Source organism: Channa argus, chromosome 2, assembly GCF_033026475.1.
Source record: "Channa argus isolate prfri chromosome 2, Channa argus male v1.0, whole genome shotgun sequence".
Lineage (NCBI taxonomy): Eukaryota > Metazoa > Chordata > Actinopteri > Anabantiformes > Channidae > Channa > Channa argus.
The window spans coordinates 21439535-21464789 of record NC_090198.1 but is presented as its reverse complement, the minus strand read 5'-3'; the positions used below and the strand labels follow the sequence as shown (position 1 = coordinate 21464789).

General features: G+C 38.2%; 1 protein-coding gene and 1 long non-coding RNA gene across 5 annotated transcripts in view; one reads left to right on the top strand and one right to left on the bottom strand.

Moving 5' to 3' along the window:
• The window catches only part of dagla (diacylglycerol lipase, alpha), a 30981-nt gene extending 12355 nt beyond the window's left edge, over positions 1-18626 (bottom strand). For 3 of the 4 annotated variants that reach the window (XR_010913789.1, XM_067496353.1, XM_067496354.1), the window contains exons 1-12: positions 17944-18626; positions 6649-6750; positions 6335-6546; positions 6054-6155; positions 5815-5953; positions 5601-5688; positions 3332-3466; positions 3154-3231; positions 2708-2832; positions 2190-2340; positions 924-1007; positions 63-140 (exon numbers count right to left, since the gene is read on the bottom strand). Coding sequence is in view for 3 of the 4 variants with exons in the window: in XM_067496353.1 (XP_067352454.1) it covers positions 63-140; positions 924-1007; positions 2190-2340; positions 2708-2832; positions 3154-3231; positions 3332-3466; positions 5601-5688; positions 5815-5953; positions 6054-6155; positions 6335-6546; positions 6649-6743 (1287 nt within the window). In the remaining variant the exon portion in view is untranslated. Of the gene's footprint in view, positions 1-62; positions 141-923; positions 1008-2189; positions 2341-2707; positions 2833-3153; positions 3232-3331; positions 3467-3859; positions 3985-5600; positions 5689-5814; positions 5954-6053; positions 6156-6334; positions 6547-6648; positions 6751-17943 lie in introns of those variants that run through there. The other variant, XM_067496356.1, reaches the window with a different exon arrangement.
• Positions 18627-18812: 186 nt separating this feature from the next.
• Positions 18813-24216, top strand: LOC137123022 (uncharacterized). The gene is made up of 2 exons (XR_010913792.1): positions 18813-21286; positions 21985-24216. It is a non-coding gene; the product is annotated as an uncharacterized lncRNA (long non-coding RNA).
• Positions 24217-25255: the final 1039 nt, after the last annotated feature.

Sequence of the window (25255 nt, the reverse complement as noted above, 5' to 3'; positions counted from 1 at the left end):
AGGAGGCTTTACTGTGGAGAATAAATCTTGTAGGTGATTGCTTTGAAATTGAAATCTCTGACCTTGTGGCCAAGCCAGGTTCCATGCTGCTCTTCTACAGGTAAACGTTCAGAATCCCCCGTCAGATCAGTCAAGGCATCCTGATACACATAAGACAAATTTAAACATTCTACAAAAAAAAAAGCATAAAGCAGAGAACACAGGTGGATGAAGTGGGAATTTACAGTAGAAAAGGTGAAAATAGCAGTGCACATGTTTATTTTTTTCTGTTGTATTAACTTAAAAGAATACACCTAGAACTTATATTCTCATGGAAATCATATGTCAGTCTCCCCTTAACTGTATATTTGACCTGAACCATGATTACTTTTACCAAAATACTGGTGATGTATTGCAGCAGTGATCACAGTGGACACTGCTGCACCACAATAAAGCAAAGTTTTGGCTCAACATAAGGCTATAATGTTGCCTAATGGGTGTAAAGTTAGTGTTTTTAAAAATTGTTTCTTATATTGATTAACCTTTAAAGATTGTCCTGAGACCAATGAGAGATCAACGCCTACACTACATGGCCTACCTTAGATTTACATATTTCTGAACAACACTGATAAACAGATCATTTGGGAGCCAAGCATCCAAGTTCAATCGGATGATCAGTTTCTTTCCTCTCAAAAGAGACAACTTCTGAAAAATGCTTATGTAAAAAACTAATAGGACATTCATCTCTGAAAAGTGGACTGTCATGTTTCTGCTCTATGCGTGAAGTGTGTAGGAGTGTGAGAACACTGCATTAAACTATGAGAACTTCACCTGCTCTGGAGGTGTTGGTGTTGTGAGGTACAGAAGGGAGGAGGGTCAGCTAATGTTTTTAAAAAGACTTCACAATATATTACTGTAGAAACAGAGAAGAGAAGAAAGTGTACCTTTGGCGATAGGGTTCCCCTGATACTGATGACAACTTTCTTTTTCGCATGATCCACTGCCACAAAAAATGGAGTCTCATAAACCTGTGCGGAAGATGAAGAGCGGTAAAAGTTGGTTAGACAGAGAGAGGAACCTGTGAGTCGGAAAATTTGAGAAAAGGAAAAGTTCATCCCAAAAGCATCATAGGTGCACTTGCGACTCAGCAAACTACTACTGTAGAGTCATCAAACCTTTTTCAGCTGGGCATCGCACACAGAACTATAAGTCACTGTGTGTGAGAAATTTATAGATGGAAACTCAGCATTGGCTAACCTTGCTGAGAAGTGCTCTGCTTTAAAAATCATCAGCAGTGTGGCTCAAGTGCCAGTGTGAATGCTGTGGAAACTATTTGAAAATATAATTATTACATTTAATTTTCTTTGTGATTAGGAAACTATTTTAACATGTACCTTTTTATAGACTAAGAATGTTGCATAATATAAAACAAATTGGTAATACCACTGTTAATATTACTGCAAAGCAAAGATTTAGATGGAGAGAGGTGGACATTAGGCCTATACAACATTGGAGTGAAATCGTGACAATTTTTGATCTAATTCCCAACTCTGGGCTTTTTTTTCTTGCAGTTTTGCAGGCATTTCTACTCACTAGTTTTAATGTCTAGACGTTAGGATGCAGCGAGACACAGGGAAGAGGGTTTCCTCAAAATAATCCCAGTTTAACAGTGTGACATCTAAATTGCCTTACCACAGTGCCTGTTTACTACAACATTTCAGTGACTAAAGACTATGCACCAGAAGCTGTTCTCATATGAGGCCGTCCATTTGGACACAGCTCACCCTGGCTGCACCTTCAAATGCTCTCCATGCCGATCTCAAACAATATCTGTGGCAAAGCGCTGCCTTGACTAAGTCCAACACCTATTGAGAACACACTTGACTTACTGCCGAGGACGTGGACACAGCTCTCACTCGACTTGCCGTAGCTAAACTGGTGAGTGAAGTGTTATCAAAACAGACACCAATGATGTCCAAAACTACAAAATATAGTCTCTAAATAATCACACTAGCTCTTAGTTTGTGGTTGTGCAGCACTGCACAGCAACACTGTGTTAAGACATGTTTGTTTGATAAGAATACTGGCTGGTTAGCAAGCTTTATGTTATTTAGTGTTAAAACACTCCACAATACCAATCCTTTGTTTTATTCAGGAAATAAAACCCAAAGACCTCTGACTGCTCGTTAACTGGTTGTTAAATTACTCACAGCATCATGGCAGGAAGTGTAGACAATGTGAACCTGCTTGAGGTCCCTGTCCAGGAAGTGTCTCCGTATGGCAAGGATATTACAGCCACAACAATTGTCCTCCTCCACTGTCACTGACTGAGACAACCGAGAGCCAGACACTGATGTACATCTGGGATCCGATAGAGAGGAAGATCAGAAGAAAACAAGTACAAAGACAGAAACCATATTAATCATTGTGTGTTTTTTTTTAGCTTTTTTGGTAACACAGTCACACAGTAGGTGAAGTAGACAGTAAAGAAATACAGGTAGAATTACTGAGATATAATCTAGGATCCAAGTGCAGGCAATCTGGATAACAGCATGTCATTATTTCAACGTTACTTGTGTCGTGAGTGGGCCTCACTAGAGTGGTATTTTCTCAGTGGATTACCACATGGCAATTGCTGATGCACTGGAAATTTGATCCACAGTGGAGAGGCTCAAGTGACGCATAAGCCAAATACATCAAAAGCGTGAGTGTATGTTTGAGAGCTTACGGGCAGGAGCTGGCAAGGCGACACAGCCCACAGGCAGGCTTCCTCATCAGGTACATGGGCCAACCATATGCAGCCAGGGCAAACAGCATGTAATAACACACATCCTTGTACATGTTCATCTCAGCCTTTACAAAAAAAGGACACACGGATAGACATGCGTCAGAAGAGATGAGGAAGACATATACTTTATATTTAGCTTTACTCCCAATTATAGATTCACTACTGCAAGTTGTGAAATTCCTGCAGAAAAATAATAAAGATGACCTTGAGAAACATTTGATAGCTGCAAGTTAACCTTCTCTTAAAATGCAATTAGTATTAATGTGATTCAGCATTTCATTTACTAAGATTCTAAACCTCTGCACATTGACAAGAGTTTGCTGTTTGTGTGGCAGTAACACAAGCCTACTTTGGCTTTGGCAGCTCATCACATAGAAAAAACTCACCGAGTTCTTAAGGTCCAAGTATCTGGTGTTACGAGTAACAGGCATACCCGATAAGAAGGCTAAAATGTCATTGTTGGCCTTAGAAATGGAAAAGAGAATTAAAAGGTTATTTTTATTTTATTGTAGCACATCTGTACACAAGAATGTGAAGAGTGACATATTTTATTGGGACTGATACCTGGTCCAGAATAGCAGATCTCTTAGACCTCTGTCTCTGGCGGAGAAGTACCAGGCCAGCAATAATATCACTAGGCACAATGTCTAGATCTCTGAAGAACTCTGCAAAAAGGCTGGCCACTTCTGAATATGCATCCTGGAGAGCAGAGCAGGACATATCAGAACATGTTGGCAAAACACAGCAAAAACAACAAAATTGAACAGCAGGAAGTTTGCCACTAAACAGATGCAACCAATTCACTATCTAACCCTCTGCTTGTTGTGGTGTTCAACTAAATAATAATCAATAGAAAATGTTAAACATGTTTATAAATCCCTACTGCAACTGTAAATTTGTAAAACCCTAATTCAGAAAAGGTTGGGACGATGTGTAAAATGTAAATAAAAAGAGACCCATCAACCCATATTTTATTCACAACAGAACATAAACATATCAGATGTTGAAACTAAGACATTTTAATGGAAAATATTAGCTCATTTTGAATTTTAAGGCAGCAACACATCTTTAAAAAGTTGAAACAGATGCTACCATTGTGTAGCATCCCATCATTTATTAACAGCTGTCTGTAAACATCAGGGAAGAGGAATGTTCTCCCATTCTTCTCATCTCAGAAAAGTTAGAACGGGGCCAACGAAAGGCTGGAAAAAATTTTGCTGCAAGTAAAATACAAATGGAGGAGTATTTGACAACAAATTAGGTTAATTGGCAACAGGTCAGTACATGACAGTATAAAAGGAGCATTTCAGAGATGCAGAGCGTCTCGAATGTAAAGATGGGCAGAGGTTCACCAATCTGTGACAAACTGCATCTAAAAATTGTGGAACAATTACAGTAAAATGTTCCTCAACATTAAACTGCGAAGACTTTGATCCCACCATCTACAGGCGGTAACGCATTAAAAACAGGAATGATTCTCTACTGGACATCACTGCGTGGGCTCAGGAACACTTGCAGAAATCACTGTCAGAACACAGTTCACCGTGCAATTCACAAATGTAAGTTAAAGCTGTATTATGCAAAGAAGAAGCCATATGTATACACGATCTAGAAACACCACCGTGTTCTCTGGGCCAAAGCTCAAATGGTCTGAGGCAAAATGTAAAACTGTTCTGTGGTCAGATGAATCAAAATCTGAAACTCATTTTGGAAACCATGGATTCCATGTCCTGTGGGCTAAAGAATAGAGGACCCATCCAGCTTGTTATCAGTGGACAGTTCAAAAGTCTGCATCTCTAATGCTATGGGGTGCATTAGTGCCTATGGTGTGGGCAGCTTACACATCTGGAAAGGCACCATCAATGCTGAAAAGTACATAGAGGTTTTAGAGCAACATATGCTCCGATCCACACAACATCTCTTTCAAGGAAGGTCCTTGATTATTTCAGCAAGACAATGCTAAACCACATGCTGCATCCATCACAACAGAAAAACATCCAGCAACAAAGGGCCACGACTGTTGAGCAGCTAGAATCCACATCAGACAAGAATGGGACTTTTCTCTCCTAAACTTCAGCAACTGGTCTCCTCACTTCCCTGATGTTTACAGACAGTTGTTAAAAGAACAGGGGAAGCTACACAATAGTAAACTTTGCCCTGTTCCTTTTTTGAGATGTGTTCAATGAAATTCAAAATGAGCTAATATTTTTCATGAAATGGTAAAGTTTCTCTTTCTCTTCATCTGATATATTGCTTATGATCCATTGTAAATAAAATATGGGTTGATGAGATTTGCAAATCATTGCATTTGGTTATTATTTATGTTTTAAACATCGTCCCAAACTTTTTTGAATTGGGGTTGTAGGTCTCCATGGAATAGTGTTAGCCAATAGGTGAATACACATTGCCTTCTGAAATTAACCAGCAATATCATTACATAAACCCACAAATGGGTTTATATTTGTACTGCTGCTGTAGACAAACCCACTGAAGACACGGTGCCCTACTCAAGTATTAGAAAATACAACAGATTGTTGAAAAATCTAAAAATAATTCTGGATATTTTACCTTCCCTTCTGTTCAGTAAACAGAATTTCTTTGCCTGCAGTTGTGTTTAACTGTTAACTTGGAAATTGGTTTAGACTAAAATTAAACAATTTTACATTTATGATTATGAGCAGCAGAGCAATAAGATATTTTTTGTCAGACTTGATCCATCATGTCAAGGCCTATTTTTTTTACCACAGGCTCACTGGACATTTCCTGGGTTTAAATCCTTAGTATTTTGCTTTAACCACAGCAAGGAAACACATGCAGTAAATCTGTGACTCACCGATTGTGTATCCTGGGCTCTTGTGCAGCACATAAAAAACTTCAGTCTCCTGCTCCAGCTGCTGGCTTGGCCTTCCTCTAGTCTGTGTCTAATGGAAAGAAAACGCAAAGAATATTGTCAAAACTTAATTTATGTAAACAATAGGTAAGATGTTATGGCTGGATTTAAATAAAAGACAAAGAGATAAATGGAGAATATGTGAGTCGGATAATACCTGAGTGTGTACGTTGTGAGGTTGCGCTGACGTCGACGGGTGGCTTTCAGTTTAACAAAAGTCCGACCCGTAGGATCGAAGGTGCACATTAGGGTAATGCAAACGCTAAATATCACAAGCCAGTTGCATGCAACAATACCTGCAGAGAACATGAAATCAATATTCACAATGTGGAATAACAAACTAATTTAAACTTAAAACAACCATTTTAATTCTCTTTTGTACCTGCTTTCACTCACCCAAAGCCAGATTTTTGGCAGTGACATCTGAGCATGGCTGGTAATACTGAACAAGCCAGGCAATTCCCACGACAGCATATACAAGCTCAACCAACAAAATAGCTGGAAAGAGAGAGTGAGAAGAATAATAATTAATATCTGCCCAATCAATATAAACAATATTCTAATCCTAACTTAAACAACTAATTCTCACAGCCTTCTATTATGAACCTAACAAGCATCAAGGTGCAATCCCTAATGTGTCATTTACAAAAAAGCACCTCTGCACCTTCATGTTTTACCTAGTCGTATGTAGAGCACATACTGCACAGCTTCCCTGGGCTGTGTGTACAAAATGCTGCCTCTCATGCTCAACCACATGATGGCGCTCTCACAGATAAGGCAGCTGACCAAGATGCCCAGATACCCTCGGCCATGGTCTACCAGCGTTACAGAACAAGACTGGTCTGAGCCATAAGGGAGGCCGAACAGAACCACAGACAGAACAACCAACCTGGTTACGAAAGACAAGGGCAGGGAAACAATAATTAAAATAAATACATTTTGGAACTACAATGATACACTGATACATGAAGAAAAAGAAACACCGACTTACCAGATGCAGTGCAATAAAAAAAGAAAGAGGGCGGGCAACACGAGGTCATCACTGCCAACTGACCAGCGCCGCCGAAACATCACCATGCCAGGCATCACTGCCCTGTGGATACACCAAAGGCAGAGAGAAAACTTTAGGGAGAAGCAGACCCGCTGTGATATACACTACAGTATGATGGGACAGTGCTGGTAATAGCCATGTTAAAAAGCCTTCTTTACATGGCTGTCTCTTCTTTGTCGAAAACACATAGTGAGTTCACTGATGTTGGGTTCAACTGACTTGAACTATAAAAGGCATGTTAACAGGAAAAGAATGGGGAGTAAAAGAAGCACAGGGAGGGTGATGCAGTCTTTATGGTGCTGTTACAGGCTGATGCAGCCTTTATGGTGGGCTCATGCTGCACTTTTGTAGAAGAATAAAGAGCAGCTTTTTGGGTTCTGTCAAAAATGTACATCTAATTATAAGGTAGTGATTTAATCTTAAGATTTGTAATTGGTCACCGTCCAGTACTCCTCTGCTTTTTGTTTCAGAACACTTTTTTTTCACATTTTTAGTTGTTGTGAAACTGGCAGCCCCCTCCTTGATTCACCCTTAAATACCACAGTCATCACAGTTGTTAAAGTCTCACTCTGCATCGTGCCTGCAAAAACAGAACAAGAGATAGTTGTATCATTCCCTGGATAAAAAGCAAATGTGGGATTGCACAAATATATCTTGTTTTGAGGGGATCGATGCTGCAGTAAAGTGTGCTAGAATGGATCCCATAATGGGTTTAACTTTAACTGCAAAACGCAGAAGGTGCAAAACCTACAGTTGGTTTAGACGCATCAAAGGAGGTGTGAGGTGCAGTCGTGTATTAAAGGCAGCTCTAGTGGCATCTTGTCAGATTGGAGGAAGATAACCAAGAACTGGCACTACAACTTGGTGGTGTGGTGAATTTTCATTTGGCATTCCTTTATTACTTTCCCTAGTTTTTTCACACTTCAGTTAACTGACTTTGTGACTTCTTGATCTTATTGCACTTGTCTGTTGACATTCAACTAGAATAAAGCATGTAAATGTAGGGTGAAGATGACCTGAATGTCATTCTATTCAGAGTTCATTAAAGTAGGGAAAGAGTATGTATAGGCCAGTGACACGTTTGGAAGGTGATAGCTTAATCTGCCAGTGAAATTCAGCTGAACTATTGTAGAAAAAAAGGCTGCCTGTGTGAAGAACAATAGGTTGCTGTGAAAATAACAACTGTGTCTTTGTGTTTTAAAGTGTCCTCAAAAGTCTATCCTTTTTACTAAACAATAAAGTAGTATGTGTCTTAAGAGTTCCTTGGGTAATGTCCGGTGTTGTAAACCAAACCATGACTTAGATGCTTTGAGTATAATAGCTCAGCACATTGTTGTAAATTAAGGAGGGATCTAAGGTATGTTATCCTCAGATATAAAAGATGGACAAGTAGGACACCTTCCAGGATAAATAAACTGAAAGTGTAAACTAACTATTCCTGTGTGGAGAATACACTGTTTCTGGTTTGTAATTCACCTAACCACCTGAGCACCAGGAAAGAAAAAATCAGGCAAAGAAAAAAAAAACAAAACACACATTCATTGAGGCATTTGTGCTACCACCTACATAGCTCTCAGTGGGGATGTGTGGAGTATTACAGAAAAACACAGGCATTTCCTCTGAGTGGATCTGGTGGTAAAGTTGTTCTTTTTTTAGGGTTTTCCTTTTTTTTTCACAAATCCTTCTCTATTCTGTTACCACACACAAACAGTGGATACCTTGTTGTCAGAATAGATTCCCATGCCCACCCAAGTTCACAAGACTATAACAAAATAAAAAATTTGGTAAACTTTGCACAAAAACAAGCAAAAAAAAGAGTGTATCTATCTATCTCCAGTCTTTATGCCTATAATTATTTTTAAATATTTAGTCATAATATGCGTCAGAGTTTCACATCCCTTACTATAGGCAGTTCCCTTCGTTATTTCTAAAGTTGCTGCTGATTGAGCCAAAACCAACTGGGCTGATTTCTCTGTAGATAAAATGTTTCCCTTTTTGAAGGAGTCTAAGATGGGACATAAGATACTTATTTGTAGTATTGTGAGTTTGACTTTCTCTGTCATTTCTTTATTTGGACCAAGCTAACTATGACTGACCACAGTTATTTCAGTATTAAAATGTTGAATTGTTTTACTTCAGCTATTCCTGTTTTATCTTGTATGCACTTAATCTCTGCATGCTTGTTTATGCATTATGATTGCTGGAGGAGGTGTAGACATTTTCTTGTATTGATTAGTTATATAAACATGAAATTAAGTTAATATGGTACAGTACTGCAGTCCACGTGTACAAATTTAAATCATTTGTGCAAACATTCTCAGCATCTATATAACAGTTATATGAAGACCTAATTAACTAATTGCTCACTGAAAGCAGGAAGGCAGAAAAATAAATTAGCTTCATAGATGTGGTCAACAACTGTTCTTAAAAAATGAAAAGGTACCATGTGTAATTTGTCCACTAGTGACACTGTTGAGCAGGGGTTTTAAGACTGAATTTCCATTTTGTTTACTTTTGCATGTGAAAATATGTCATGCAAAACATTAATGGCAAAAGTTTCACATTATTCCATTGATCTTTGTTGGAAGCCAGCAATACAACAGCAATCACAGTAAAAAAAATGTCAGTGTAATAAATCCATGTGTCAAATTTTTGGTGAATGACGCTGCATGGAAACAGCTTACTTTTAATGTTCAACACATACAACTTTTTAACCATATTACATGGTTCTACTTGTGCAGTACTGATTCTGTTGTAACAATATGACTTAACAAAATAGTCTATAGTGAAAAGTGGGTCATACAGTATGGTGTAGGACACGGCAATAATTACCTTCTCTGTTCTACTGAGAGGAAAATATGACTTTTGGAACTAGTTTCGCTCTGTCAGTGCCCTTAATCAAGCAGACGTCCACTCTACACCTGACTGTGAAATGCCCGCTTTGACTGCTGGAACATTTACATTCACACAGCAAAGAGGTCCGGTCATCTCTTTTTCTACAATGGAATATTCCAACTGTTCACCTCCTAAAACTGGTCATGATCAGACCCTCACTATGAAACACACATTAAAATGTAAACACATTTTGTGAAACTAATATTAACTGTAAGGCTGCTGCTAGATTTTATATTAATATGTTTCTAATATATCATGTATCCCTATTTTCAAACCTTGAAATGAATGAAAAAGGGGCTGATGGCATTTGAAAAGCTACAACACAACAGCTGTCACATTCAGATGGTGGAAGCCATCAGATGTAATAACACAACAAGAAATACATTTTATTTCTTGCACAACCAAAGATGACAACACAGTAAAATCAGTTGCAAAAACATTTTGACAGCCAAGTACAGAACTGGAGCACTTACTGTGAATATTGATAAAAAGGAGGCAATAAGATGAAAAGGCAACAAATAATCATATAAGCCATAACTGAAAATTTAAAAGCTATAGTATGAAACTTAAGCTAATGCTAGTATGTGTCTTCAAAAATCAATCCACTCTGTTCGAGTGTGCACTGCTACATTCTGCCACCCTCCACATTAAATTAAGATTCTCCAGACCTTAGTAATGAAATGAAAATTAATCAAATTCTCCTCTTTGTTGGAAGCAAACACACCTAGACTGCTACTAGTGCTCTACAATGTGTCTGGGTCACAGGAGGCTTCAAAACAAAAACCTCTCCACTAAGTCTTGGAGCATATGTCTAGCACAAAATAAATACATTTCATCTTCATAGATCTAACACACTTTATATTCAAGGAAAAAAAGCCTGACACAACTCTTGACCTACATATTTCAGTTAGTATTTATTCTTGCTCTTCCACATTTCTGCTTTAAGTTAATGCAACAGGGTGAAAGAAACAAGGGCATGCAAATGGATTCATGTGACTGTTTTCACCTTTCAGCTACTTGTAAAACTCTAACTGGGTTGGAGGAACACTAAAGAGGACAATGGAAGGAAGGAGGGAGGAAAGAAAGAGGGGAAAAGAATTAAGAGAATATCTGAACTTCCCTCATGTCTCATTAGGGCCAAAACAATCAGGCCAGAGAAATCAAGCAGCAAATCTCTTAAAAGCAGAAGACACTAGACCACCAGGGACATATTATCAGTACTCTCCTCTAGGCCAACTGGTACAATATGGTTGAAACTCCCAGCAGAGACCTCCACATTGGAAAAAACACTGACATGATTTTAAATTTAAATGGATTAGAAAGTAATAGTACAACCTTGTTGTAGGGTAAATCTATTAAGTGAAGTTAGTTTAGGTAAAAGTAACAAGTGTGGTACAGCCAGTTCCTCTCATTTCCCCAAGCATCCACACAATTTTTAAACCGCTTATCTGAAACCTATTATAGCAAGCATTAGATGATTTATGGCTCCAATTTAAGCTTTTTTGTTATACTGCAGACTGTCTTGTTTTTAACTGTTGCTCTGACCCCGTCTGTAACAAACAACTCCCTAAAAAAATATTTGGTAAATTTTAATGGTTCGAACATTATGTATAAATAGCTGACATGACATTTTTGTTCTTATTTTATTTTCGTATACTTTTTATTGATAGCATTTTGTTGTTTGCTTTAATTTGGTAAGGACTAGGAATGCAACTCACTTTTTATGAATATTTCTCAAATATATTGAAATGTGCAGCACTGTAGCTGATGTCTTTAAATTGGTTTTGTCCAAAGATATTTTCTGCACAAAATAATATGCAACAGATAAAAGCTGTAAATCCTCACATTTGAAAACCTGAAGCCACATAGTGTTTTGCATTTTTGCTTAAAAAAAATGGTGACAACTTTGTAAATTAATTTGAATAAATTAGTTTTAACACAACTATATACTTATCAAATCTGTACTTGGGCTCTATTCTCACTTTTCAGGTCTCTATGAAGCAACAACAGTAACCACACTTGAGCCCAATCAATACTATATGCAACTGATCATTCCCAAGGTTCTCGGGAAATCAATGTGCCTGTGAGCACCTCACGAAAATGTGTCTTTAGCTGTCAGTGTACTATCTAAATGCAAACTCGATAACTTGGATGAGTACAGATGCATTGTCAACAACAGATCTGAATTTCACGTTCCCTTGATGAAAGTCAACCTTGCCTTACCACCCCAGTAACTTCAGTGCAGGCAATCTATCATCAATCTATAATTTCATGACATACACAAAGGTATTGGGCAGAGCTGATTAGTTCTTTTCACCTCTGATGAGATCAGCTCTGCTTGCCTCATTTCATGGAAGAGTCCAGCCATCAGTACAGTCTCAATCCCACATTGTCACTAATAGCAGTTGCCTCCTCGAGGGCTTTCCCATCCATCACTGAGGGGATGTTGGCCTATTAGTGGTGCTGTTTGGCTTCTACATTAGCAAATGCATTTAGCCTTCCACAACAGTGAAATGCTTTAGCAATTTCAAGTCATCAAAGACAACCATCAAGATACAGCAAAGTTTTCAGAATAATGCCAGTTGATTTTGATTAAAGCGGAACAATGTTTACGAGAAGAATATGTTCATCAGTTCAAAAGGTAAGTGTGAAAATGGTTTAACAGCTCCAGTTTGAAACAAGACCTTACTTTCACAACTGGGGCAACCAGTGTAAGTATACCTAAAAGGGCTGCGGGCAATAAACACAAATTTTGCCAAATAATGCAAATCTAAAAAATAGTAATAATTGTTTACAGTATTAAGAATTACTTTAACATACAAGGCTAGTTGTAAATAATGACAACATGCTGATTCATTCACAAACAGAAGACAGCAGCTCTTTTTGACAAGCACAGCTTGCTCATACATTTCCAATCAGATCGTCCATGATTTTCTCAATACAATCGAATGCACAGTCAGAGTAGGGAGTAGAGGGGAACGAAAAATAGTGGAACTAGAGGGAAGAGCATACTGAGGTGGAATCTTAACCAAATTTGTATTTTAAACATTCTTAACCTATGATTACTTTCATTTTGAGCACTTGAAGTTGGCACACAACAAAGACCTTACTGTATTTGAAACCTGAGATCAAAGGAGCACCTAAATGTCTAAAACCTGACCTTTGGGGCACATCTACTGCACAGACAACTCCAACCTGAGCTCCTGTCGCTGACTCCACTATGATAGAGCTTTCTGCATGCAACATGAGTCATTCCAACTTTTGACTCTCATCCTGAGCTAGTGACTCTATTTGAATCCAAATGACATGTGTTTTGTAAAACGACTGACATATTCCTGCATGTGAGCAATGCTTTTGTGCTCCACAGTGTGCTAGTGTGTGCCAGGCCCAGGCCTGTAGCCACGTGACGCAACAACGATGTAACAACAATACAGGGCTCTCCCCCATCATTATGACTTTTTCTTTGACATGGACGTATTGAAACAAACTATGTGCAGGCACCTCATCTGAAATGTTTTTACTTCAAATTACTGCTTTAAAATGTTCTGATACAGATCCACAATGACCTTATTGTTGCTGTGCTAAATCTATTTAGCTTTTCAATCGATTGGTACAAACATTTATATCAACAATTTCTGATAAAAAGTTATCATTTAAACCTGGTATCACTGCTTTCAAAATTACACAGAACACTGTCAATAAATAAATAAATACATCACTCAAGGTAGCCACACATTCAGGAACTGAATCTAAATTATGCACAGTAGCAAACTAACTAGCAGTAGGTGCCTTAGTAGTCCTCCCTTCCATTTCCATCACAGTGGGTCTTGCAGCAACCGCAGCATCAAGCCAAGCTGTGGCACACAGCCTGTTAGTTACACACATTTTATTTTCTATCACATTCTCTCACTGTGTAACAACTTTATCGCCAATGTAACCAAGCTCAAGAAGAACATTTACTTTGTCTAGCAGGCACACAGATGAAGATCTTCCAAACCTGTTTGAAAACAAACAGGTGAGAAATATTAAACCATTATCATAACGGCTCCCAGGTCTAACGGGTGATTAATACTGTATGTTACTGCAACATGAGGCTTTTCTCACGCCCTTACCTGTTTTGCAAGTAGGATTTTACTATGATCTCTTTGCCTACAGACTAATAAAAAAAGCTTTGCTGCTTTTAACAGATCAGTGCACATCAAACTGATGGTAGAAGCACAACAGGTTGCAATGATGCACTTCACAGTAAACAACAGGATGCCCGATTGCCTTAGAAACAGGGAAGCTTTAGTAGTTTAGCCATGGTCTGTTATTTTTGCTGCATCTAATTAAACAAACAAGAAACATTGTATCTGTTTTGCTATTAAGAGAGTCCTCAGTGGCATAGTTTCCATTATAAATCTGACGCTCTGTTCTGCTGAAGAACGCTTTAAGAAATAATTTGTTTCTAATAGCATTACTGATTCCTGTTTCAGCAGATGATAGCCATCATTCACAATGACCCTCAACCCTCATCAATCATGATGTTGGATCAAAATGTTATGACATAGATTCTGAAACAGCGATTCGAATTTCTCCTTTGCTCATACAATATATCATTGGTGTCAAGTAAGAAGCTGTAAAAACCCACTACTGAACTTCATCAGAAATTTCTCCTCATTTGGCAAGCAGATGCAAAGCATTTAAGGATGAAAATACACTAGCTTTGAGATAATCCCTGTAAACTAAGGTGTGCCCAAAAAAAAAAAAAAACACGAAGGAGACTCCAGCTTTCACTTAAGCATTTGAATAAATCCTGTATTTACCTACTATGGAATGTGAATACGGACATACACACATATTCAAATAGTGTAAAAATATAGGGTAAGTGGACACTTTATGTCGACTTTTAAAATCATTGTTTCAAAACAAAATTTTTGTAACTCAGTTACTTACATGTAATTATGTTCTGAAAACCAAACAGACCTTCCATTGTTGAGTTAGGCCTGCTGTGCTAGTTCCCTCAGGGGATCTGACAGAGGATCACTTTAAAACGTCAGTGGTCAGGAACCCATCTGAACTTTTTCTCTTTTTGCAATTTGGAGTTACTTTTTCTGTAAATACATTTTCATTGCATAAAGTTAAGAGATTCAAGCTTTTACTTTAATATATTAGTATACCTTTCTTTAAAAATTTAGGGTATTGTTTTTCCATTTAGCAAATGGGTTTTAGTAGCAGGCGATTCTATTCTACATACACCAATCAGGTATAACATTATGACCACCTGTGCAGTTTAATACAGTCCACTAGCTTGTGATTGTTTTGGTATCATCATGATTACGAATCAACAAGAATGGACAAATATTTGCTTTTAGTGGGACAGCAGGGCAGGGTAAAGAGATCTAGTAATGACTCTTGGATATAATCCTACACAGACAGACTACTGAGAATGTCTCTAGAAAATGCTGAGGTTAAACTGGGTTGGCATGATAGCACGACGGCAGCATAGTCCCAAATCTTTCCTTCTCCCATGCTCTCTGTCGTATATCCATCTGCTTCAGTCTCTCTCTTTTTCTGCCTGGGTCAGTGTTACACTCTGCTCAGATCAAGATTCTCTCCAGCATGTCACATCCCTGGCTCAGCTCGCGCCCTCTCTAAGAATTAAATTTCTCCCAATTCTGCCACCCTACAGAAGTATTCTGTCCTATCTCTATCTCACCCTCTCTACTTCTTTCTCATCTTCTGCCTTCCCATCCTCTCTCCTTATTCTCCTTCTACCCACACACTCATTCAGCGTTCATATTTTAGAGGACATTTATAAGCAGGAAACAGAGCATGTGCATCTGCACCATTTTCGGTGCAGAGGAAACCTACATTTTCTCCTCTAGCCTTCCCTTGTCCCCATCCTCTTCCTTATCTAGCTAATCCAGATTCTAGTTTTGGGTTCGTGTTGCTCATCTTTTTTTAGACTGAAAGCCATGTGCCACTCACTCCTACTCTCCCTCTGCCTCTTTCTCCATCTTTTTCTCCCACTGCCACCCACTCAATCCCTTTCACCTCTTCCCACTCCATTTTCTCTTCTTTCGGTTGATGTGATAGTATGTGCACCGCAGATTGCATGCGTGTGTTAGTGTGTACATGAATGGTTATTTTTGTGTTAGGGATGCAACATATGTGCTTGGCCAACCTGTCTGTGGCTTGCTGCCACAAAACATGTACAGATCTGCGTGTCATTGTAACCGGTCAGATTCTGAAAATAACTAGTTTCGCCTGTGCAACACACTACAGCAGCCATGGGTTTTTGGCAACGTGTTGTTTTTATTGTGGTACTTTAAAGTGATATTTTTCCAAACACTTCTATTAATGGCTTTGCTGCAGAATCACATGATTTCAGTTCTGCAGCTTATAGATTTTTGTAATACATGCAAGACTAATGAAGAGAAACACACCTGCAAAATCTCCAATACTTTCCCATGGATTTACCAAAGAGTGAAGCCCTTTTACTCGTTGCTTATTTGAATCACTTACTTCATGATGCACTATTAAAAAGAGCAATAAATAATGTGCAAATGGTCCTATATATCAATGTCTTGTTGCACATGCACTGGATACTAGGTATGCAGAAGATTATTACCAACTGCAAACTTAAAAATGTTAATCACCTTGTTATCTCTCATGTACATCATGTCTGACACCTGAACATACAGGCTACACAGAGCCGCTCCTCATTTTTGTCAAAATTCTGTTGCTAAGATATGTATGCTTCTGCTTTGAGAATAAGCTATGTCAATACATTTCAGAAAAAAATCATTCAACAATTCTTGATGATTCCATATTATGAAGCTTTTCTGCACACAGACAAACAAAATGAACTTTATCATCACTTCGGCTTCATACAAACAACATAGGAAATTGTAGGCAGAGGACAAATGGGTGGGGATGCAAGAATAATAAAGAAAATTCCACAAAAGCCATTGAATATTAACAGAAGAGGGACTCCACAAAACAAAAAGGAAAATAAATATTGAAAAATGCTTGGCAGCTGCACTCATGCACTCTCATGGGACAAGGCTTCCCTTAAAGGAGTGACTGCAGATCACCTTGATCTTTGGCCATAGTCTTGTTATGGTCAATTCCAAGCTGAGTAGTTTTCAAAATGTTTTTCATAGGCACTGCATTACAATCAGTGTTTTACACATTGTTTTGCACACTTATTTATATTCAAATTCTAACTCTCCCTGATTTATACAGACTATTAACTTTAAATCAATCAATCAATAAATATAATTTACGTAGCACCCTTAATGGTTTCTTTGTTCCTTATAAAATCAACAATTGAGAAAATGACCATTCCTGTGCCTTCACAGCATCTGCAGTAACAAACATATCTTCTAGGACTCCCAGGAGACACTAGGTTGCACCTGTAGGCTATATGATGACAGGGCAAGTTTAGACTTGAAAAAAATACCGTTTATAGCTTAATTAATTTGAAATTGTGCATTCTGCACTGTGGTGATAGTTGGTAAAAAGGTGATGGGTAACACTTTCCAAATTGTCCTAATTTTCTTACCTGAACTCACAAAACATATCTGTCTTAGACTGGAATATCATTACTTTGCAAACCCTTAGAAGATTCTTGCTATACTCACTGAAACAATGCACTCAGCACAGCACTCATCAACTAACATGTAATTTATGAAACATTGCAAATAAAGACATTTGCACTCAGCAGCTGGACACTGTGAGAAAAGGAGGGCCCAGATTCTCCCTGAAATATTGTCAGTGTCGATGATAAACAGGTGTGACACCCCCCCTTCCTGCGTCTGTACCCTGGTCGTTTTATTATAAAAAGGAACAATGTCATCTACTGTCCAAACACATGCATGGGATTTAAATGATGTATGAATGGGTTTGGTTAGTCTCACATTTACACTGAAAAACCAGTTGAGTGATCTCAGTTATTAAATAAGAAAAACAAGCCAACACCAACTTTGGTGTTGGGGTATGTAATTTTACTTAAGTTTGGGATTTATAAACATAAAACACTGAAGCCATGGCTAAGCGCAGCCCCGAGTGTTTGTGTGCAACAGCATCCCGATGTGTGATAACAAGATGATCAGCAGCAGCCACAGTGTAGTGTCTAATCCCATTAATCAGGACAGCTGCTTAAAGTGGTATCCTGCGGGCCTTACATACCAGGGAGATGTGGCCTTAGAGATATGTCTCAAACCAGGACTAAGGCATGGACTTAAAAGCCGGGTGTTACTGTCCGGAGCGGACTGGCTGCCCTGCATGTGCATATGTAAAGGCATTTTTACCGGTCACGTTAGGGAATCTCGTCATCCCGTAGCTGCTGCTCACCTGTATTTTGACGGTGCCTTGCCAAGACCCACTGCATCGGTTCCGCTCGCTCTCCCATATCCTTCCGACTGCTGACCCGCCTCAGCTTCGCTCTCCCCAACACCAGCTGAGAGCAGGGAGGGAGGAATTCATAAATGTCGGTAGAATTAAAATCACCGAAATGTTACACACGCCATTACAACAGGCAGAATGGACCCAGAAACATCAAAGAACCGGAGCTTCCCCGCTTATCTGCGGGCTGTCAGCCAAACCTGACACATGCCATCAAAGAGCGTAACGCTGATTAATATCCCGCTGGCTTTCACGCCGCTGGACGTTGGCTTCACTGCAACACGTCGTCGTCCGTGGCAGTTCACTGACTGTGGGTCCTCCGTCGGAGCTCGGCGTGATTCTTTTTGGCCACAGATGATAACATTCCCCTGGCTTTCACCAAACAAGACGAGCGCCTCGAGTCTCGCGTAGTCACTAGCTTGTGTGTGTCTTCAGCCGGACAACTCCCGAATCCCGGCACGGATATTAGCGAGACAGGGGTAGCGTTACCCGAGGATCTGGCCCATCCCCTCGGACATTTCTCTCAAAGAAAAAAAATACGTACGAGTGAGCTATTCTCCTTCTATGTTTGGTTCTTTAGCTACGCAAATCCCGTATGCCGTTTTGTTTACGCACACCCCGTTTTGAAAAGACGGTAGACTGCAGATGCCCTGAGGAGATCCTGGATTGGAAGGGCGCCACTGCTGGATCGTGAATATCAACGAATCAGCAACTGGTTCACAGAGAGCCTTGTGCTTCGACAAGGGGTCGCTCACCTTTTGCGGTCACCCTAAAATACCGGGGATTTCACACTATTTTAGTTAATTATCTTTTAGTTTGGGGAGCTGATGATGTGCAGTTAACCACGGCGCACGCGCCGGTTAGTATTGACCCAAGAAACGTACGTTACCACGGTGACAAAACAGGGACGCTGGAAAAGCCAGGACTGTGTGAAAGATCAATGGGAATTTTTAGAAACATTTTGTCCCCAACTTTCAAAGAATTTAAATAACTCATATCCAAGTGGGTAACTGGATTTTATGGTATTATACCTTACTTTTCTTTTATTGCCAAAACATTTGGTTGTGTCCTATACAGTTCCTCATTGCTGTTTAATTACATTTGCGTCACACTAAACATTACAATAACTTGACTCACCAAGAGATGGTACTAATTTTACATAAACGGGTAGTGGTACTTAAATGTTTCATTTTCGACTTCATTTCTCACTAACTCCGCCTGTGTTTTCCACATCAACCACGGTATTCCTGGCTTTGCCGATAACTATCTTGACATACGTCTGTCGTCTTTGTGTCGACGTATACTGGGCGTAGGTCACCGTACACGTAGATGCTACATCCTGAATGGGAGATTTGTCTTTGCTGCTGCATACGTTTCTAATATTTGTTTATCAGATGACAGTTTATATTACGATATTAGATAAATATTGTTGCTGGAATAAATTCCCAAACAGTTTGACGTTTATGTTACTTCTGAAAAATGCTATTTATTCAGGTAAAGTTTGTCCTTTTTACAGAAAGGGAGACTTCTGAATGGGAGGAGCGTTAAAAGTCTAATTAAATTCCATCCCGTAGCCTTTTAATGGACGTTTGGGTTTTCTAATCAAACAAAGTAAATAGCGTTACTTAAAATTACTATTACTATATTTATTTTTCTATTTAGAAATTTGGGGACTTTGCACTTAGTTAATAACTAGACCCCAACGGTTAAGTCTTTACGTCACCGGTTATCATGACGACGCTTCAGTCCACGCCACGTCATTGCTCCTTTGTTTTATTATATGCCGCAGTTTCATTGTGCAGTGACCCTCTGAGGGCATTTGTTTAGTGCATCGTAGGTGAGGTCCCGCATACACAGAAAAAGGTTTGGAAATTAGTAAATTGATAGAGAGATAAGGAGACAGAGGAAATGTTGGCAAAGTGAGGACTGCAACACATTTCTTTTACATTACTCAGACTATATTAGACCCAAGCATTTTTTTTAATAAAGTTGTATCTTTTAGCTGATTACCCACATCTTTGTACATATGAAAACTGTCAATTTGCATTTGAACAGAAGCAGTCAGATGTTGCATCTGATCCCATACTGCACAGTTGCAAAATCCAACTGAAATAGATTCAAATAGTAATGATATTAAGCTGTATGTTTAAACTGTCATAAAAACAATCTATTTTACTAATGAAACATATTTAGAAGTTTTTCTCGTGCATAGAGAGGGCGCACCCTAATGACATGTTGATGCAACGATCACCATACTCACCACCTGTTATAAAATATATAATATTATGCTATAATATTTTTAAGAAAACAACCTTGACTTATTGTGGCTATGCTATTTAAAAAGAAGGAAACTTTAGATTTAGATGTTGTCCTAAAAAGAGGACTAAATTTACATGAACAAAATTAGTTTTGTGGTTCTAACACATTTTTTGATTGAGGAATTAGTCTAGTTGAGGTGAGTACTGTTGAGACCGTACCCACCTTACCCTATACATTAAAGACTTTGTAATCATAAATCATGACAATAGACTGTGATAATTAGCTAGTAATTATAATAATTACATCTGCAAATGGAATACTGTAGTACTCGATATATGTGTTTATAATAACACATTGTTTTAGCTGTGCCTGTCTAGGCCTATTTCATCATGTGCTTTGAAATCACATAAAGGCTTTAAGATTTGATTAGGATGGTGTTTTAATGCATAAATTAACACATGATCTTTAGTTCAGCCATTCACCTTTTGCACATGTAGCAATCTATATCCTAAAAAGGGTATGTTTCTTGTATAGACGATAAACAATATGGACATAAGCACACTCAAAGACACCAAAATGTAAGGGATTGTACGTTCCCTAATTGTTTAGTTTGAAATCAAATGTGCTTGAGAACAGAGCCAAAATAATGATATAGATAAAATAATCCTGAGTTTAGCTTCAGAAATGGGAAGACATATTCATATTAACAGGATCCTATGTGTAACATGTTATACTTGATGACTGTAGAGATAACTGAAAATGCATTTTCCTCACTGAAATAACCCATTATTAGAGCCATTAAAACCGTTTTTTACAGACTCTAAAAGCCAGTGTGTATATAAAAGATAGACAGCCCCCATTTTGAGAAGCAGATGGTACATCCCAGTCTCTCCTCCTCTCCTTCTCCTCCCTCCTGCTTTCAGTGTCCTCCATCTCTTGATTTGTCTCATTATATTCAGGAGAATCTGACTTCAGAGACTACTGCGGTTTCACCATCTGCTTTTCTTGTATTCTCTACATAGCTGCTAGACAGGTATGTAATGCCACTATTTACTCTCATCACATCAATGCAGAATTTAATACAAAGCATTTTTGTAAAGTAAGTCCAGCCTAAACTCTGTGTGCAAGCTCCTATGATGTGTTAATTCAGTTTCAACAGTATTTACACTTCTCCATGTGTATTTTTATTGATTCCTTTTATTGCAGTCACTGTGGTCCTTATTTCTCTCCTCCATCTTGTCCTCCATTTATAGCACATATGACTCATGCAGTGTTACAGTGAGAGAACACAGAGCTAGCGAGAGGAAGAGATTAAATCTTTATGTTATACTGCATCTGGATTAGGATCTTGTAGGGCTCAAAGAAATAAAGATCGAGTCCTTTGCTGAATAAGCTCTTCAGCGACAGTGCCATTTTCCCTGCCTCCATTACAAAACTAGCAGATTTTCCCATGATAAAGCTTTACACAGGAAAATACTGTAACATTATGTCTTCACTGTAGGATTATGTCACAGCAGCTGGGACCAAAATAAACAATTCTCTGTCCCTTTGAGCATCAAAGTCTTCACAATAATGTCGTCTTTTTCCAAGGTCACATTTAAGGCCTCACTGCTGTACAGTGACTCTTTCATATGTCAGTCTTTACACTCTACAGAGCAGATAACATGATGCCTGGGCCTAATTTAGAGGGATAATCAGTCTCTGTCTGTTTGCTGTTTTTCCTCATTGAAGCAGCACAGAGCTGACCCTATAAAGACTCCTCCTGACCAGACCACACCTCTGTCCGTGTCAATGGAAGCCAAAGGCAAGTCTGGGGCTTCGGCACCCAAGGCAGCATCTAAATCAGAGAAAAAGGAGTCCGCACCCCCACGCAAGGCCAACCCTGCTCCTGCAACTCCTGAACCTGAGCATCCTCCACCGCAGGATGCGGCAGCTGAAGCTGAAGGAACAGCGGCAAGTGACGAGGCTGCAACCTCCAGCACAGACTCTCTGGAACACCTGAAACCTTTTCTCATTGGTGGTGCTGTTATTGCTGCAGGAGCCATCTTGCTGGGAGTGTTGCTACTGGCAAGGAGAAATTAAAACCAAATCATTATCTCAAGTCAAGGTATTTATTGGGTGATGAGTTAGCGTATTATTACTGATTGGTTCACAGATTGTTGTAGTAACAATGGGAGCTAGGGAGCCACTGTGCAGCTCATGTTTCTTTTTGTTTTCTGCTTTCACTCACTAGTGAATTGAACAATTAAAAATTTGATCTAAGCTGTACATGAAGCATAATTACACATAGTACTGTATATGCATGAAGTTGCTTCAATTCTATCTCTTATTTGTCATGTATTTTTTAAGAAGAAAACCACACTATAGTACTGAATTTAAAAGCCTAAACTCTCTAATTGTGTCTTATTGATCTGCTTTTTAATCCAGATTGCACAAATATTGACATGGTTTTGCAATATTTGTACATTCTTCCACTGAAAACGAGCTTGGTTCAGTTTGCTAAAATATCATAAAAGTCCTATTTTTAATGTTAAAAATGATGGATGTTAATACTGGCTATCAGGGTTGTTCTAGGTTGTGTTTTACTTTTAAATAAGAGATAATAGATGGGATAAGCCGAAAGGACGAAAAAAAAGAAGAGATAAATAAGATAAAGAGAACAATGGAAATATGCATTATGATGCATTTCATATTTTCTGGCTTAAGCAATGCCTGATTGAAGGGATAGTGCTTCTCTTTCATCAGAGAGTACACTGGGAGAGAGAGAGAGAGAGAGAGAAAGAGAGAGAGAGAGAGAGAGAGAGAGAGAGAGAGAGAGAGCATTCCTGGATATCCAAAAATGTCAAATATAAAATGGAACAGTGCATTTAAAAAAAAACAAGCAGCTGTTTCAGGGACAGAAAAAAATGCAATGAATTAGAAATTGGATGCAAGATTATTGGAGGTGAAACTTGTACAATATGATGAAGAGAGGAATAGTAAATCACTTCTTGCTGTAGAATAACAAGTTTGATTTTACTGTCAACTAATGTCACAAGTCAATAACCTTTCATGTCTTACACAACAGTAGATACTTAGCTGTAGCAGCCATTAGTGTTGCAGTATCAGGTTCAAAGCCTGCTGCCAAAACATGGGAGTTGTTTATGTCTTCAATGTGCTCCTCTTACTGTATGTGGCTTTAGAAAAAAAAAGTGCTTACAAAGCCTCATTAATAACAAAGTACAACTATAATGTAATGATGGTATCCTAGGTTCCTAACGCAAAGACAGTGTGGTGTAGGTGAACTACTTTTGTATAGTTTACTCAAAAGGGAAAGAAAAAGTCATGCAGTCACAATTTTGTTGCTGCGTACTTTCACCTGTACAGCTGTACACAATATTGTCTAATCACATGTAAATCTCATGTCCCTAGAATCACAGTTCTGACATACACTACCTACATCATTTTAGTTGTAAGGTAAAATTGTACACCACATTACTGAACAAGAATATTGTAGGAACATGTCACGTTCATCACAGTCAACACCCCAAACACAACCAAAATATAATATGCCAACACCAAAAAAAAAAAAAAATCACCATACATTGTACAATACAGTGTACCTAAAAAAAAATCCTATTTTCATAAATTCAACTGCGTATAAATGCAATAATTCAGGTAGGATTCCTCATTTAGCACGTGCTGTAGCGAGTTAAATTACTTGAATGGTTATGTAATAATATAGTTGGGGATTATGATGTTTGATGGTAGTGATGGCAATGAAGGTGATGTTGAAGATGTTCATGATGGTAATTATGCTTTTCAATGGTAACTGCAATGCTAAATATGATGGTTATGATATATTTTTTATATATATCTAACATATTTTCCTTATGCACACTCCCCTCTGATCCCAAACTCCAAAACAAAGTGTAAAAAAGAAAGAGGTTATCATCCAACCTTTATTAAAGGCAGTGAACCAGCCCATATGAGTATTTCTTTGTTAAGAATTGCAGTAAGTTATTGAAAATCTGACATCTTATTTACAGATATAACTTCAGCTCTATGAACTAATGAACTAAAACAAGAAATAGTCTTTCAGTTAAACATTTCATTTGCATTTGACAAACTATTATGCAGAGCCTGACAATGTTGATGTACTTTTTACATGTTATCATCATAGAGTAGCTTCCATTACGTTTAATGAATATACAGTAGGTGTGCTATACTAAATCTAAAAATTGTATTGAATTTCTCTAATTTATGTTGAATACTTTTTGTTTCTTTTTGCCATATTGCCACTGTTAGATGACAATCTACCAATTACATTTAATATTTTTTTTTTATATTTAAAACTTGAGTTAAAGACTTTCCTCAATAAATTCTCAAATCTAAAATGTTGAAAAGGAAAAAGAAAAACATCTTAGGTTAAAATCAGTAATTACTCAAAAAATGTCAAATGAAATCTTTAAGTTTCACCTTTGAGTATATTTATACACTTAAGATCAAATGCTGGTGTAAAATCGGGAATTCTGTCTTTGACAACAATATATATGCTCACATTAAGTGAATACATCACTCTCTAATAACTACACTTTCTGGATCATTGCTGATAATATTTTGCAAAAAAAAAAAGAGTCAACATTTATTTTCAGATAGTTGATTTAATGTCAATTATCAATAACTGGCCCCTAAAAAAAAAGAAAAAATCATTCTGCTCTACTGTGCCCTACCTGTAAACAAAAGTGCGTCTTCATTACATTTCTTGATTTTATTCATGGCTGATTAGACCTCTGTCGAGTTCTAAACTGTGCCAACTCGGAAGAGAGTTAATTTAAGTCACTAAAAGAGTAAAGATAACAGATGCAACAAAACCCAGGAGTCAAGAGCTCTATTCAGCCCGAGATAGAAAAAACAGTGCACAGAACGGCAGAATGGCTTATTATAAGGTATTTTGTTATATTGAAAAATTATTCTTATATTCTTTCCGTGAGAGCATAGAGCATCCATTAAACAAAACGAT